The sequence below is a fragment of the Procambarus clarkii genome, chromosome 94 (assembly GCF_040958095.1).
Source record: "Procambarus clarkii isolate CNS0578487 chromosome 94, FALCON_Pclarkii_2.0, whole genome shotgun sequence".
Taxonomy (NCBI): domain Eukaryota; kingdom Metazoa; phylum Arthropoda; class Malacostraca; order Decapoda; family Cambaridae; genus Procambarus; species Procambarus clarkii.
The window spans coordinates 11036373-11051372 of NC_091243.1; the positions used below are offsets into that span (position 1 = coordinate 11036373).

Genomic DNA, 15000 nt, shown 5'->3' on the forward strand with positions numbered 1-15000 from the left:
TCACTTTCTAGTGTGTGGTTTGGTCAACAGGAGGCCAAGTGTGTGGAGACTATGAAGCACCGTATTCTAAGACTCAAAGTGGAACCTCAACCTTGTCCACACATGTCAGTCGGCTTCATATTTGGCGTCGACTCGTTGGTTTCCATTGTCAGGGCTTTCGATATCTGTACCTGTACAATGTCCAGGTCCCTCGTCATCTTCGTGAACCTGTACAATGTCCAGGTCCCTCGTCATCTTCGTGAACCTGTGCATGTCCAGGTCCTTCGTCATCTTCGTGAACCTGTGCATGTCCAGGTCCCTCGTCATCTTCGTGAACCTGTGCATGTCCAGGTCCCTCGTCATCTTCGTGAACCTGTGCATGTCCAGGTCCCTCGTCATCTTCGTGAACCTGTGCATGTCCAGGTCCCTCGTCATCTTCGTGAACCTGTGCATGTCCAGGTCCCTCGTCATCTTCGTGAACCTGTGCATGTCCAGGTCCCTCGTCATCTTCGTGAACCTGTGCATGTCCAGGTCCCTCGTCATCAGCATGTACCTGTCGACGTCCAGGTCCTCGTCTCCGCTCCCTCGACCCTCACTGTCGATGCTCTCATTTCTTTGGCATTATTTGTGGTCTGACTCTAACTTAATAACAATACAAACTATACATGACTCAACTATGGTTGACACTCACATCTACTGTTCTCCTCACCAGCCCACTCAAATAAATATATTCGACTGGCTGTTGACCAAAAAATGCTTGTAAATGCATTTATAATGCCAGTGATAACGTGAAATCCTTTTATCTCTTGTTATCTCTGATGAATTTGAGAATGTATCTCCTATAACATAACAATTATCAATAGTCATATTGAAGTCATGCAAGTCTTTTCTCTACAGGAAATTTATACATTTGAACAATAAAAAAGTAACGCTTGAGATGAGAGAGCAGCTGAAAGTTCTTATGTCTAAAGCTAATATACAAAAAAAAAATTCTTTTTCCACAGGGAAGACTGTGTACTGCTGTGTGTCACTCTCACAACCCTTGTACACCCATAGGGAAGACTGTATCTCTCACTCAACACAGGTGCACCCACTGGGAAGAGTGTGCACCTCACACAACACAGGTACATCCAATGCCAGTGGTAAGGCTGTGTAGCTCACATAGCGCAGGTACACCCAGTGGTAAGGCTGTGTACTACGATAAGTGTCCCTCACTAACAGGCTACGCCTTCCCCACAACCTAAGCAGTTTATCCACGACACTTGAGCTACCACACACATACTTCACGCCTACATAATGTCATTACTGTGGACTTGGGTGGAAATATTTCGTATATATGTCTTTCCAAACACAACTTTCGTTATACAGTAGCATACAAGGCGCTATAATACAACAGATCTCGCGCTGGCCCAGTGCGGAACGAGGCAATGTTTTGTTCTCTCGGAGTTGACGAAACGGGTCTGTGTGCGAGAAACAGACGCGATGTTGTTGAAGTGGATGCCCGGGATATATGTCAAGGAGGAGCAGTCCGTATTATCAGTGGGTCACATATTATGAACATTAAACAATCTTCTTGCAGAAGTCCATGCCATTGCCTTGCGAATGTTCGATCCCTTGGCCGCTCACACGGCCAAAATCATTTTTGGGTGGTCTAACGTCAGCCAAGTGTTGAGACGTTAACTTTGGGACGTTCGGTGACATCACTGAATGTTGATATACCTCCAGTAATAGACTGCAGCGCCTCCAACACTAGAGGTCACATCAACAACAACAAAGTTGCGAATTTGGCCTCATATCTTTCGAAACCATCTCTGCTTGTTATGCAAACACAAGAAATTTCCGATGTGAATTGATTCCTGCCTGTTTTACGTAGACTGGCTCGTGACATTAAGCATCCTTGAAACACCGGTTGAAGGTCCAGTTATGATCCCACCCTCGCGTGTTCCAGCTCCAAGTTATAGCCTCCATCCTCGTGTGTTTCAGCTCCAATTATGGTCCCATCTCCATGCTTTGCAGCTCCAAGTCATGACCCCACTCGTGGTCATAGTGTGTTGCAGCTTCAGTCATAGCCCCACCTTCATATATTCTGGAGGTGGGCTGGGACGTCACTAAGTGTTCTTGTCTGCAACTGTGTTGATGATGCCGGTGTTGGCGGGACTGATGGACTCGACGATGAGGGAGAGACAGTCTAGACTGGAAGTAGAGGCTCCTCCGCCTCCCCCTCCGCCACCGCCCCCTCCTGACCCATGCTGCTCAGGACCTGAGGAGAAATAAACAAAATTAGTACACAATCAAATCACAGTAACGTCATATATCCATGTGAAAATCTGGGGGAACAGACCGGTGGGATCGAATCAGAGTCCTGGATTACCCCAGACGCCGTGCTCCACGGGTCGGCCGCGCGTTGGGGACACCCAGAACACTGACCAGACCACACACTAGAAGTTGAAGGGACGACGACGTTTCGGTCCGTCCTGGACCATTCTCAAGTCGAATGTGAAGTCGAATTCGAATGTGAATTCGAATTCGAATGTGAATTCGAATTCGAATGTGAATTCGAATTCTCAAGACCCAGGACGCTGATGCGATCCTGCTCCAGATTTTCTCACAACATTTGTCTCTCTCCCAATATGTGCATTCAGGGAATATTTACTTATTTTATTTATTAAATGTGCAAAGAGAAATATATTTGTTACTGTATTTACGGGATCTCGTGTTTAACTTGGTAAGGCTTAACCCGCGTCTCTCCCTAACCAAGTATCTCATTGTTCATCCCAAGATGATAGTCTAGAAGATGAATTAAACTCTGCTTGATAGAACTAATCTTGTACAAGAGACAACTCATCACACGAGCATTAAATGTTAAATAAATAAGTTTTCAATTTAAAATCTTAACCCGATTCTTAACTAAAACTTGATCCTAAATGTGAACTTGAAGGAAAGATATATAGATGCAGACGAGGAGTCACAATAACGTGGCTGAAAAATGTTGACCAGACCACACACTAGAAAGTGAAGGGAAGACGACGTTTCGGTCCGTCCTGGACGGACCGGACCAATCAATTGAACAATCGACTTAATAATAGTCCAGGACGGACCGAAACGTCGTCGTCTCTTCACTTTCTAGTGTGTGGTTTGGTCAACAAGATATGTAGATGTAGATATGTAGGAAGGGAGAGAGGGAGGAGGCGCGAGAAGGGGCCAGGACTGGGATATGACTCACATTAGCGTGTGGTGGGAAGACTTGAGCTTACAGATGGAACAAAATGGCGGAGAGAAGCGGAAGTGGTGTGCCCCATGATGGACGCCCCGTTCACAGTGACGTGTAGGCCGCGGGAGATGTAGTGATATAAACATTTAGGTGAAGCACAGCGACCTAAGACTGGAGCTGGGGAGTGTGTGTGTGTGTATTCACCTAGTTGTACTTGGGAGGGTTGAACTCTGGCTCTCTGGTCCCGCCTCTCAACTAGTGTATAGGTTCCTGAGCCTACTGGCCTCTATCATATCTACATTTAAAATTGTGTATGGAGTCAGCCTCCACCACATCACTGCCAAATGCATTTGACCTGTTAACTATTCTGACACTGAAAAAGTTCTTTCTAACGTCCCTGTGGCTCATTTGGGTACTCAGTTTCCACCTGTGTCTCCTTGTTTGCATACCACCCGTGAATACTCATCTAGTTGTGCTTGCGAGGGTTGAGCTCTGGCTCTTTGGGCCCGCCTCTCAACTGTCAATCAATCAACTGATTTCTTTTCCCACACACACACACACACACACACACACCCAGGAAGCAGCCCATAGCAACTGTCTAACTCCCAGGTACCTATTTACTGCTAGGTGAACAGGCACAGCAGGGTGAAAGAAACTGCCCATTTGTTTCCGCCTACGTCGGGGATCGAACTCGGACTCTTTGCACAACGAATTCCGAGCGCTGTCAACTCAATCGTCAGGCCACAGTATGTACGTGTGTATGTGTGTGTGTATATGGGACCCTGTGTCGACCATTTTTATAATCTGACTGTCTATTTATGTATCCTTTTAACTTTCTATATTTGTACCACATGTCTGTTCCATTGTATATCTTCTCGCATAGCCACATATCTGTCTATTAACCGTACCCCGCGCTAATCCAACGAGACGCACCAGCTGCGCTCACGAACGCCCCCAACTTCCCACAACCTCTATTATTTCATAAATCACGCGTTTCAAGATCCACCTTTCATCCCTGTTCGACTAACGCAGGTGACGCGGTCGATAGTGAGCCTCGGATTCACACCCTCATGCCCTGATCACAGGCGGGGCGGGGCGGGGTAAAACAGAGCAGGGCGGGGTAAAACCAGGCAGGGTGGGGCAGGGCAGGGCGGGGCGGGGCAATGGGCACCATAATGAAAGTATTAAGACGGATGGCGCGAGGCCTGCAGCTCTGATCCTTCATTTCTCAACTGGGGATCACGCCTTGAGACGGGTTGAGCCACGGGAAAGGTTTAGGTGTGTCGGTGGGCGGAGGTGTGAGTGGTGGGGGGTGGTGGGTAGCGAGGGAAGGCAAGCACTCGCAGAAGGTATGCACTTTGTAAAAGCGCGCACTCGCAAACGTCATTCCTCACAGAAGGTATGCATTTACATCAAGATGCATACTCACATATGACATTTGCAAAAAGCAAGCACTCATAGAAGGCATTCCCTTACAGAGGGCACGGACGTGAAGCCCGGACGGGCTCAAGAAGCACTGACTTCTGCCCTCACGGAAGGCAGACGTCATCTTTTGCTGAAGACTAGTGCGTTTTGGTTTTGTTAATGCCATTTTTCCTTCTTTGAGAAGTCCCTCAAAACATTATAGGGTTTGTTTGGTTGCATCACAATTAAGGGTGTTTTGACTTTGTTGTTCTGAAACACAGATATTTCAACGCAAGGCAGGGTTTTACATGTATTACTGGTGAGAATGTGTTAATGGTGGAACACCGCATAGGTGTTTTAGGAGAGAATTTGTTGTGTTGGAACACTGTACAAGTGTTTTAGATGAGAATTTGTTGTGTTGGAACATTGTACGGGAGTTTTGGAAAAGAATTTATGGGGTTAGAATACTGTACAGATATTTTAAGAAAGAATTTGTTGGATTGGAACACTGTACATGTGTTCTAGGGGTGATTTGGTTCGGTTGGAATATGATACAGGTATTAGAGGATAAAGTTAGTTGAGTTCGAACACTCTGCAGTTGATAGTCAAGACTTGAGGTCTTGCCTCGACAAGAGAGTGCGAGTGGGCGTTAATAAACACCATGTAGCGAGAGCTGGGGGACTGCTCCTGACTGATCTAGGTCAGGTTTGTTTCCTTTAAGAAGTAAGAAAATTAAAACAAGTATTTCTGCCATGTTTACACTACCCCAGATTGGACACACAAAACAAGGAAAAGTATTTAAGTAACCCCTTGAGATATTGGTGAGACGATCAACATTTATTTTTCTTGGAAGAGGGTGCATTGCTAGGGTCACGCTAGACACAACGGTACTTAGGTCATGTACTAAATTAAGCGTTGCTGGGAATCACACTAAACACAGCGTTGTTAGCGAAGTTCGATGAGCGAGAGCACTGATTATAAAGAATAATTCAGGTTCGTGTGTCGGTTTCCGTTCTATTTCTGGTTATTTTCGTTATCTTAAAAAATGCACAGCACAACTGTGGACTGTTATCTTCGTGCAACAGAACATAGTTGTGCACAAGTGCTTCTCAGTCGTCATAAGTACTAATACTAATTGGAGAATGGTTTGGTGGAGGGCATTAACAGCTGGCCAGGTGGCCAACCTCACGTGTATCTACTGTTTGTATAACAATGTGTACATCGTGTGTGTGTGTGTGTGTCACAACTTGTATACATTGTGTCACACAATATGTATTCCCCGTTTGTATAACCTTGCGTATACATTCTGTTTGTGGCTGGGATGTGGGTGGAGTGCGCGCGCTGGCGGGCGGGCGGGCAGGTGGGTGAGGCTCCTGTCTCACATACTCACAATTTACTCCCTCATATAAACTTTTATGGCGTATGAAATCCTAATGGGAAGGCTTATGACTTTCTGGTAGAGGATGTCAGTGATCCCAGGTTATATATACGGCCGCCGCCGCCTCCGCCACCCCAGTGTAAACAAAAAACAAAATAAGGATGTTTTGAAGCTCAACTAATGGGTGTTTCTTGCCACGATAATAATACACAAACAATTAATCTAATTTACATTCGACCTCTTAGACTTGCAAGTCTGAAAATAAAACACAAGTCTGGGTAGGAATGTGAGAAGTCAATAAAAGCTTAGAGTTTTTTCGTTGTCTAGTGAGGTCAAAGGTATTCGAGGCGGGCGAGCGGCTGAGGGTCTCGCTGGGAGAAGAAAAATATCTCTGTTTTGCAGAAGTTGTCCAACATCTCACTCTCTTAGGACGAGGGCCAAGCGCCTCCTCCTCCTGCCCGCGCGGGAGACTCCAGAACCGCGGTTTCTCTTGGCACTGTGGCACTCGGAGAGGAATACAAATATGTAAACACAGCTATATTTGACCCCCCACCCCCTCCTCCTCCCTCTCTCCTCCTAGATTCTCAACACCCTCTCTCGCCCCCCCTCCCCGCCTCCTATTAATCGCATCAGTATATATATCACAGCCTTAATGCCCCCCTTAAGCACTCATCTTCTTGACCGCCAGCTCCCCATTAACCCCTTCCCCTTGACTCTCCCCTTAGCTGCATCGCGCTCACCTTTTTCTTTTATTGCTGCGCCATCGTGCGTTCTCATGATGGCGAGGAAAGGGAAAGAGGGAAAGGAGGCTGAGAAGTGGAAAGTGAGGAGGTAAAGGGGAAAGTGGGAGGGAGAGGGTGAAGTGTGAGGGGAGTGATGAGGGGGTTGAAGGGCAGCGCTGACGGCGGTGCTAAAGACAAGAGAGAGATGAGAAAGGGGAGTTGAAAGCCTGAGGAGAGGAAATAGAAGATTAGAATGAATGAAAGGCTGGAGAGGAGAGGAAAATAGAGAGATAGAATCAATTTTGACGCGATTTTAAGCAACTCATGATTATAAGTCGAAATTCAATTCTACTTGTTGCTGAGGCAGTTCTTTCGATGATATTAATAGTTGCCATACTGTTTTTGACTTATTCTGGCCCTTCAGGAAGTTTATAGAGGGTTATATTGCTATTCTAAAGAACACTTCCATTGTTAAGGTAAGATATAGAATTCTTCACAAGCTGGGATTGGCAACTCAAACCTCCAGCTCCTCTCTATAGTGTAAACCTCCCTTCCATCTCACTCTTTTCTTACTACACAGTAGCCCTGAAAAACACTGCATTTGTTATGACTCCTGGCAATTTTTGTTTCTGTGAGTGCAATAACATCCAGGTTCGCTTCATGTGCCCATTCCCTGTTTACTCTCGTTATACGTAATCCCCATTATTTCTGTGCAAGTATCATGAAAGTTCAATTTTCTTCAGTGTATTCACACATTCAAGTTCATATATCCTTCGCCTCCAAGTGGGTTACCTAGAGGTGCTTCCGGGGCTTAGCATCCCCGCGGCCCGGTCGTCGACCAGGCCGTGGGAAGCGTATGTGATGTTTGAGAGAAGATATGGAAAGGGGGGGCTTGGTTGGGGAGGGTACTGAGAGACATGGCAATGTAGACTGGATTGTTGGATAATGGGACGATCCAGGTAGGTCCAAGATGGATTTTAAGGTCTTGGATCAGAAACGGAGGGGTGTAGACCTGAGCGGATTTGCCTGGGGATTTTCGGGGCGAGATTATGGAGTACAGGAAGGTGGAAAATGTGTTGAATTCAGTCATGGGAGTGGATGGTAGGGAAAGGGAGTGTGTGGGAGAGGTGACGAGTGAAATGATTTATGCTGCTGTTGTGGTTGGCCCTGGGCACCTTGAGATGAGCGACATGGGCTCCCCACTACCCTTTCCCTCCTTGTGCCTGCGGGTCTCTGCAGCTGCTACTCTCTCTTCCTATGTCATATCTGAAGAAATACTTCTCACTAGCTTGGTACATGTTGACATTCTTCTTTCCTAGGACTGTTTATTTGGCTCCCTAGTCCGTAAACACTAACTACATAAGGTTTATTTCTTCTTGTTCTGACATAGCTTGAGAACAATCTCAATTGTGGTGTGTGTGTGTGTGTGTGTGTGTGTGTGTGTGTGTGTGTGTGTGTGTGTGTGTGTGTGTGTGTGTGTGTGTGTGTGTATGTGTGTGTGTGTGTGTGTGTGTGTGTTTACTAGTTGTGTTTTTACGGGGGTTGAGCTTTGCTCTTTCGGCCCGCCTCTCAACTGTCAATCAACTGTTTACTAACTACTTTTTTTTTTTTCTCCACACCACACACATACACACACCCCCCAGGAAGCAGCCCGTGACAGCTGACTAACTCCCAGGTACCTATTTACTGCTAGGTAACAGGGGCATTCAGGGTGAAAGAAACTTTGCCCATTTGTTTCTGCCTCGTGCGGGAATCGAACCCGCGCCACAGAATTACGAATCCTGCGCGCTATCCACCAGGCTACGAGGCCCCATGTGTGTGTGTGTGTGTGTGTGTGTGTGTGTGTGTGTGTGTGTGTGTGTGTGTGTGTGTGTGTGTGTGTGTGTGTGTGTGTGTGTGTGTGTGTGACGTTTGGAAATAATGATATATATATTCCAAAAGGATAGAGAAGCTTAGGTCATTTCTATCCTCCTTATCTGTCTCCAGCTTCCTCCCGGGTCTAATGTTTCTCACTCTGAATACTATCTTTTTGTCGACTCTCAATTCCCTTCATTATCATATATGTTGTCTTGTCCGTCAAGGGAGAGCCAGTCTTCCTTGCCATGACTGGCTTATCTGCCTCATACCCTAACCCTCCTCTCTCTCTCACACCCTTGCCCTGCTACCTCACACCCTTGCCCACCTCCCTTACACCCTTGCCCACCTCCCTTACACCCTTGCCCACCTCCCTTACACCCTTGCCCACCTCCCTTACACCCCTGCCCACCTCCCTCACACCCCCAGCATGGATCAAATAACTAGCAAATGAGAGAGCCCCGCCCAGAGGATTACTTCCCACCCTCCCTTACCCACCCCTCCCCTTACCCACCTATCTCCCGCCCCTAACCAACGCCCGTCGTACCTCCCCGACTCCATACCACCCCTACCCTAAACCCTACCCTAAACCCTACCCTAACGTCAATCCACCTCCTACCACACCCCTCATAACCCCCGTCTCCAGCATATCTCACCCATGGTATCCTTGTCTAGTGGTGGTTGGGGGCCCCCAAGGTGGCAAAGGGGGGACCAGCAGAGTGTGGGGGAGACCAGGAAGGGGGGAAGAACCAGGGGAGGCTACGGTAGAAATAGAGAAATAGGGAGAACTAGGAACCAAAGGGAGGAACTAGGGAAAGCAAGGGGAACCAGGAACCAAAGGGAGAGCTAGAGAGGCAGGGAGGAACCAGAGACCAAAGGAGGAATCAGGGAGGTAGTTATTCCAGAAGGTAGAGAGAATCTTGTTTTTTAAATAGAGCAAGGGGATAGGTAAGGTAATTAACAAAGGGAAAGGAATGAGGCCCAACCACTTAGACAGTCGGGGATTGAACGCCGACCTGTAAGAAGCGAGACCCTTCGCTCTACTGTCCAGAGCCAGGGATGACAACATAGAGCTATAGAAGTGACCTAGAATGACTGACATGGGTGAGGTCGGAAGGAACAACGAGAAGTACTAAGGACCAACAGTAGCAGCCAAGGAGATCGTTTACATATATCAGAAACAGGATAGGTCCAAGGGTTGAACCCTGTGGGACTCCACTATTGACGCCTAGACACTCTGAGACTTCACCACACAGTGATTCGCTGTTTTCTGTTGCTTAGGTACTCCCTTATCCACTGGAGTATCTTCCTAGTCACTCTTGCCTACATTAACTTATGCACTAGTCTCTTGTGTATGTACTCACCGAGTTGTGAATACACCGAGTTTGTGCTTGCGGGGGTTGAGCTCTGGCTCTTTGGTACCGCCTCTCAACTGTCAATTAACTGATGTACAGATTCCTGAGCCTACTGAGTTTTATCATATCTACATTTGAAACTGTGTATGGAGTCAGCCTCCACCACATCACTGCCTAATGCATTCCATCCGTTAATTACTCTGACACTGAAAAAGTTCTTTCTAACGTGTGTGTGTGTTTACTCACATATTTGTGCCTGCAGGGTCGAGCCCTAATTCTTGGATCCCGCTGTGTGTGTGTTTACTATTTGCATTTGTACCTGGATTGTACCTCGATGAAGTTCTGGAAATTCTTCTACTTCCCAAACCCGGCCCTGGACCAGGCTTGACGTTTGAGAGCTTTGTTCGAGAGGCCACGTGGTTGAACCTGTTGAACCTGGCCCCTGTTGAACCAAACTGGTTTTCCGGCCACTGCCCTGTCCACTACAGCCCGGTTGGTCCGGCACTTCTTGCAGAAAATTGTCCAGTTTTTCTTGAAGACTTCCACTTTTGTTCCGGCAATATTTCTTATATTTGCTAAGAAAATATTGAAGAACCGCGGAGCTCCGATGTTCATACAGTGTTCTATGAGCCTATGGCACCTCTATTCTTCACGGGATATATTCTATTTGCTACTTGTGCCTGCAGGATCGAGCTGTTAGCTCCTGGGCCCCGCCTTTCTAACCGTTGGTTGTCTAATGTACTGACTCCCGGCCGCTTTTCTCACATCATATCTATTACATGTGTGTGTGCGTGCATGCGCGCGCGCCCCTTTCTCTCCTTTTTGCGCTGTGATTTATCACTTGCTTCCTGTGCCCTTTCTCATCAGTCACTGCTAATCTTCCTTCTTCAGTGCTGCCACGAGCCATGTTACGCTTAATATCTCTTTGTGGGGTCATGTCACCTTCCCTTCATGGGGTCATGTTACCTGCCCTTCATGGGGTCATGTCATCTTTCTTTCATGGGGTCATGTCACCTTCCCTTCATGGGGTCATGTTACCTTTCCTTCATGAGGTCATGTTACCTGCCCTTCATGGGGGTCATGTTACCTGCCCTTCATGGGGTCATGTTACCTGCCCTTCATGGGGTCATGTCACCTTCCCTTCATGGGGTCATGCTACCTTTCCTTCATGGGGTCATGCTACCTTTCCTTCATGGGGTCATGTCACCTTTCCTTCATGGGGTCATGTCACCTTTCCTTCATGGGGTCATGTCACCTTTCCTTCATGGGGTCATGCTACCTTTCCTTCATGGGGTCATGCTACCTTTCCTTCATGGGGTCATGTCACCTTTCCTTCATGGGGTCATGTCACCTTTCCTTCATGGGGTCATATCACCTTTCCTTCATGGGGTCATGCTACCTTTCCTTCATGGGGTCATGCTACCTTTCCTTCATGGGGTCATGTCCCTTTTCCTTCATGGGGTCATGTCCCTTTTCCTTCATGGGGTCATGTCCCTTTTCCTTCATGGGGTCATATCACCTTTCCTTCATGGGGTCATGCTACCTTTCCTTCATGGGGTCATGCTACCTTTCCTTCATGGGGTCATGTCCCTTTTCCTTCATGGGGTCATGTCACCTTCCTTCATGGGGTCATGCTACCTTTCCTTCATGGGGTCATGCTACCTTTCCTTCATGGGGTCATGCTACCTTTCCTTCATGGGGTCATGCTACCTTTCCTTCATGGGGTCATGTCACCTTTCCTTCATGGGGTCATGTCACCTTTCCTTCATGGGGTCATGCTATCTTCCTTCAACAGTTCTTGGCCTCCCGTTCGTCTTGGCTCCTATTCCCTCTGCCACTTTTCTTCTCATCTCTTGTTATATTTTATCTCACCCTCACCCCCATTCTCTCTCCCTCCCTATTCCTCCGTGACCCCCTGACCCCTCTTTGCCAGCCACCACTTCCGCCACTCTCACTTTTCCTCCAATTAATCACATCTATTTCCCCTCTCACTACAGATCCAAGTCTACTTCTCTTTCTCCCCTTGCACTCCAGCCTCCCTCCCTCCCTCCCTACAAACACAGATCTCGCCCCTCCCAGCAAATCCCCACCGTCTCCCTTCCCTTCCCTTCTACCGTCTTACAACCCCTGCCCATTCCTCTTACCATCTTGCAGACAGCAACAACCTTATATCTCCATCATCATTCATCATCACATTAGAGTTCCGACAACAAACTTTGTGCTCTCCGTCTCTCTCTCTCCCTCCCAGGTCCCCTCTCTCTCTCCCTCCCAGGTTCCCTCCCTCTCTCCTACCCCTTCCTCCTTCATTCTACCCTTCAATACACACACACACACACACCTTACCACCCCCCTAGCTAGCTAGCTAGCTAGGTTGCTAGTTGCACTAGCAACACCCCCCCCTCTACCAGTGACATCCGTAGGTGGAGAGGGGTGCTAGAAACACCCCCTCCCCCCACCTCCTCACCATCAGGCGGGGGCTAATGGTTACATCGTTTAATAGTCATTTACTTAACGTTGAGAGATTTTGGAAGTAGTTGTGAGCAGGCAGCAGCAGGCAGCAGCAGGCAGCAGCAGGCAGCAGCAGGCAGCAGCAGGCAGCAGCTTACAGCAGGCAGCAGCAGGCAGCAGCAGCAGGCAGCAGCAGGCAGCAGCAGGCAGCAGCAGGCAGCAGCAGCAGGCAGCAGCAGACAGCAGCAGGCAGCAGCAGGCAGCAGCAGCAGGCAGCAGCAGGCAGCAGCAGGCAGCAGCAGCAGGCAGCAGCAGGCAGCAGCAGCAGGCAGCAGCAGGCAGCAGCAGCAGGCAGCAGCAGGCAGCAGCAGGCAGCAGCAGCAGGCAGCAGCAGCAAGCAGCAGCAGCAGGCAGCAGCAGGCAGCAGCAGCAGGCAGCAGCAGCAGGCAGCAGCAGGCAGCCCATCAATTTAAAGTATTTGGATTAGTGTTTATGTGTTTGTTTGCCTATTTAAAACAACATTGCACCATTTCAATGTTTATTTTCTCTTCGCGAGAGATGTTTTACGTGAGAGATGCTCTACGTGAGAGATACTCTACGTGAGAGATGCTCTACGTGAGAGATACTCTACGTGAGAGATGCTCTACGTGAGAGATACTCTACGTGAGAGATGCTCTACGCGAGAAATACTCTACGTGAGAGATACTCTACGCGAGAGATACTCTACGCGAGAGATGCTCTACGTGAGAGATACTCTACGTGAGAGATGCTCTACGTGAGAGATACTCAACGTGAGAGATGCTCTACGTGAGAGATACTCTACGTGAGAGATGCTCTACGTGAGAGATACTCTACGTGAGAGATGCTCTACGCGAGAAATACTCTACGTGAGAGATACTCTACGCGAGAGATACTCTACGTGAGAGATGTTCTACGTGAGAGATGCTCTACGTGAGAGATACTCTACGTGAGAGATGTTCTACGCGAGATATGTTCTACGCGCGAGATTTTCGAACTGTGGCGGCAAGTGGCGGAGATGAAGCTACATGACTTATTTGCGTAAATCATAAGATTTTTGGCAGAGTTCCCTGCACGCTGTCTGCCGCGGTTATTCACCTTTAAATGCTTTATATGACAATTATTTTGGTTAAGTCTATCACACGTCCTCGGAACTCTATAACTTACTTCATATATATACTCGATACGCAAACCGGTTTGTAATACTTAGGATTATAAGGGATTTCAGCCCACTGGTTTACCGCCCCCCTGGCAGTCCCCGAACATGATGAACTGGGTAGAATGAGTTTGTTATCTGTGATAACGATTGAGGAGTACGGTCGCCTCCTCTGCAAGATGTCTGAGGACATGTTGCACAACGAATGTTATCTTGAGGTTATCTTGAGATGATTTCGGGGCTTATCGTCCCCGCGGCCCGGTCCTTGACCAGGTTGATACTATCGTCCACAGGTTGCAAGATCTGGGCGGTGGTGGTGGAGAGGCCGGGGGCGTGTGGACCTCCGCCCGGGAAAGCAACACACACACACGAGGGTACAATCACGACACAATGAATTCTAAGATCAGTGTTGGCCGGAGGGATTGTGTTGCGTTGCTCGCGTCTCTTTGTGTTGACTGGGGGTTGGATAACACTCGGAAGTAACACGAAATGTTTGCCAGAGCGTTTGTGTTCACCTAGTTGTGTTTGCGGGGGTTGAACTTTGCTCTTTCGGCCCGCCTCTCAACTGTCAATCAACTGATTACTAACACACACACACACACATCAGGAAGCAGCCTATGACAGCTGACTAACTCCCAGGTAGCTATTTACTGCTAGGTAACAGGCGCATCAGGGTAAAAGAAACATTTTCCCCATTTGTCTCCGCTTCCACCGGGGATCGGACCCGGAACCTCAGGACTACAAATCCGAAGCGCTGTCCACCCAGCTGTCAGGCGCCCATTGATCCGATATATTGCACAAGTAACTTATATATTTAGACTGACGATATCTACATAGTTTCCACACATTGGAGTCAGAACCAGAGGCTTTCCTAATACAAATCGTTACAATTATAGCTGTAACTAAATAAGTGTACATTAATGTACTACAAATATACATGTTTAGACATAAATAGTATAATATAAATCTTACAATTTGAGTAGTGATTCATTTGCTTGATACCTACACAAACCTCAGAAAACGTTTGAGTTTATTTGAGGACAGACGATAATAAAATATTGCGACCATGGTGTAGTGTCGGACCCGCGTTCCTTAACTCCCCCAAGTCTAAGGAGACATATATAGGGAGTTCTGAACCCCTGTGTTGCTATCACACGTACTACCGACTGCAAGTTTGATCCCATTGCATACACGGCCTTAAGTCTCTCAATGATACATTACGATGTAGTACAGATGACGCCATTGTAATAGTAGCATAAATGGTTGAAGTAACTTGGGGAGTACTATTGTAGTACGAAGAATGAAGGAGAATGATAAGCTTAAAGCCTTGAGCCAGCATAGCTAAGCACGTGGAAAGGATATGAAGATAAGATGGGATAGGAGCTGAGACATGAAGATAAGATAGGAGCTGGGACATGAGTTCGGATGGAAGGAACAGTGCCCAGCCCTTTGGAGCGTCGGGTATCGAACGCCAA

At 47.7% G+C, this 15000-nt stretch overlaps 1 protein-coding gene across 3 annotated transcripts in view; it reads right to left on the minus strand.

Moving 5' to 3' along the window:
• Positions 1–15000, minus strand: part of LOC123747364 (myogenic-determination protein nautilus) — a 106133-nt gene that overhangs the window by 356 nt on the left and 90777 nt on the right. The window contains exons 4-5 of one of the 3 annotated variants that reach the window (XR_011226163.1): positions 281–2239; positions 1–207 (exon numbers count right to left, since the gene is read on the minus strand). The exon at positions 1–207 is cut by the window's left edge and continues 356 nt beyond it. Coding sequence is in view for 1 of the 3 variants with exons in the window: in XM_069319802.1 (XP_069175903.1) it covers positions 2088–2239 (152 nt within the window). In the remaining 2 variants the exon portion in view is untranslated. Of the gene's footprint in view, positions 2240–15000 lie in introns of all 3 variants that reach the window. The other 2 variants (XR_011226162.1, XM_069319802.1) reach the window with 2 other exon arrangements.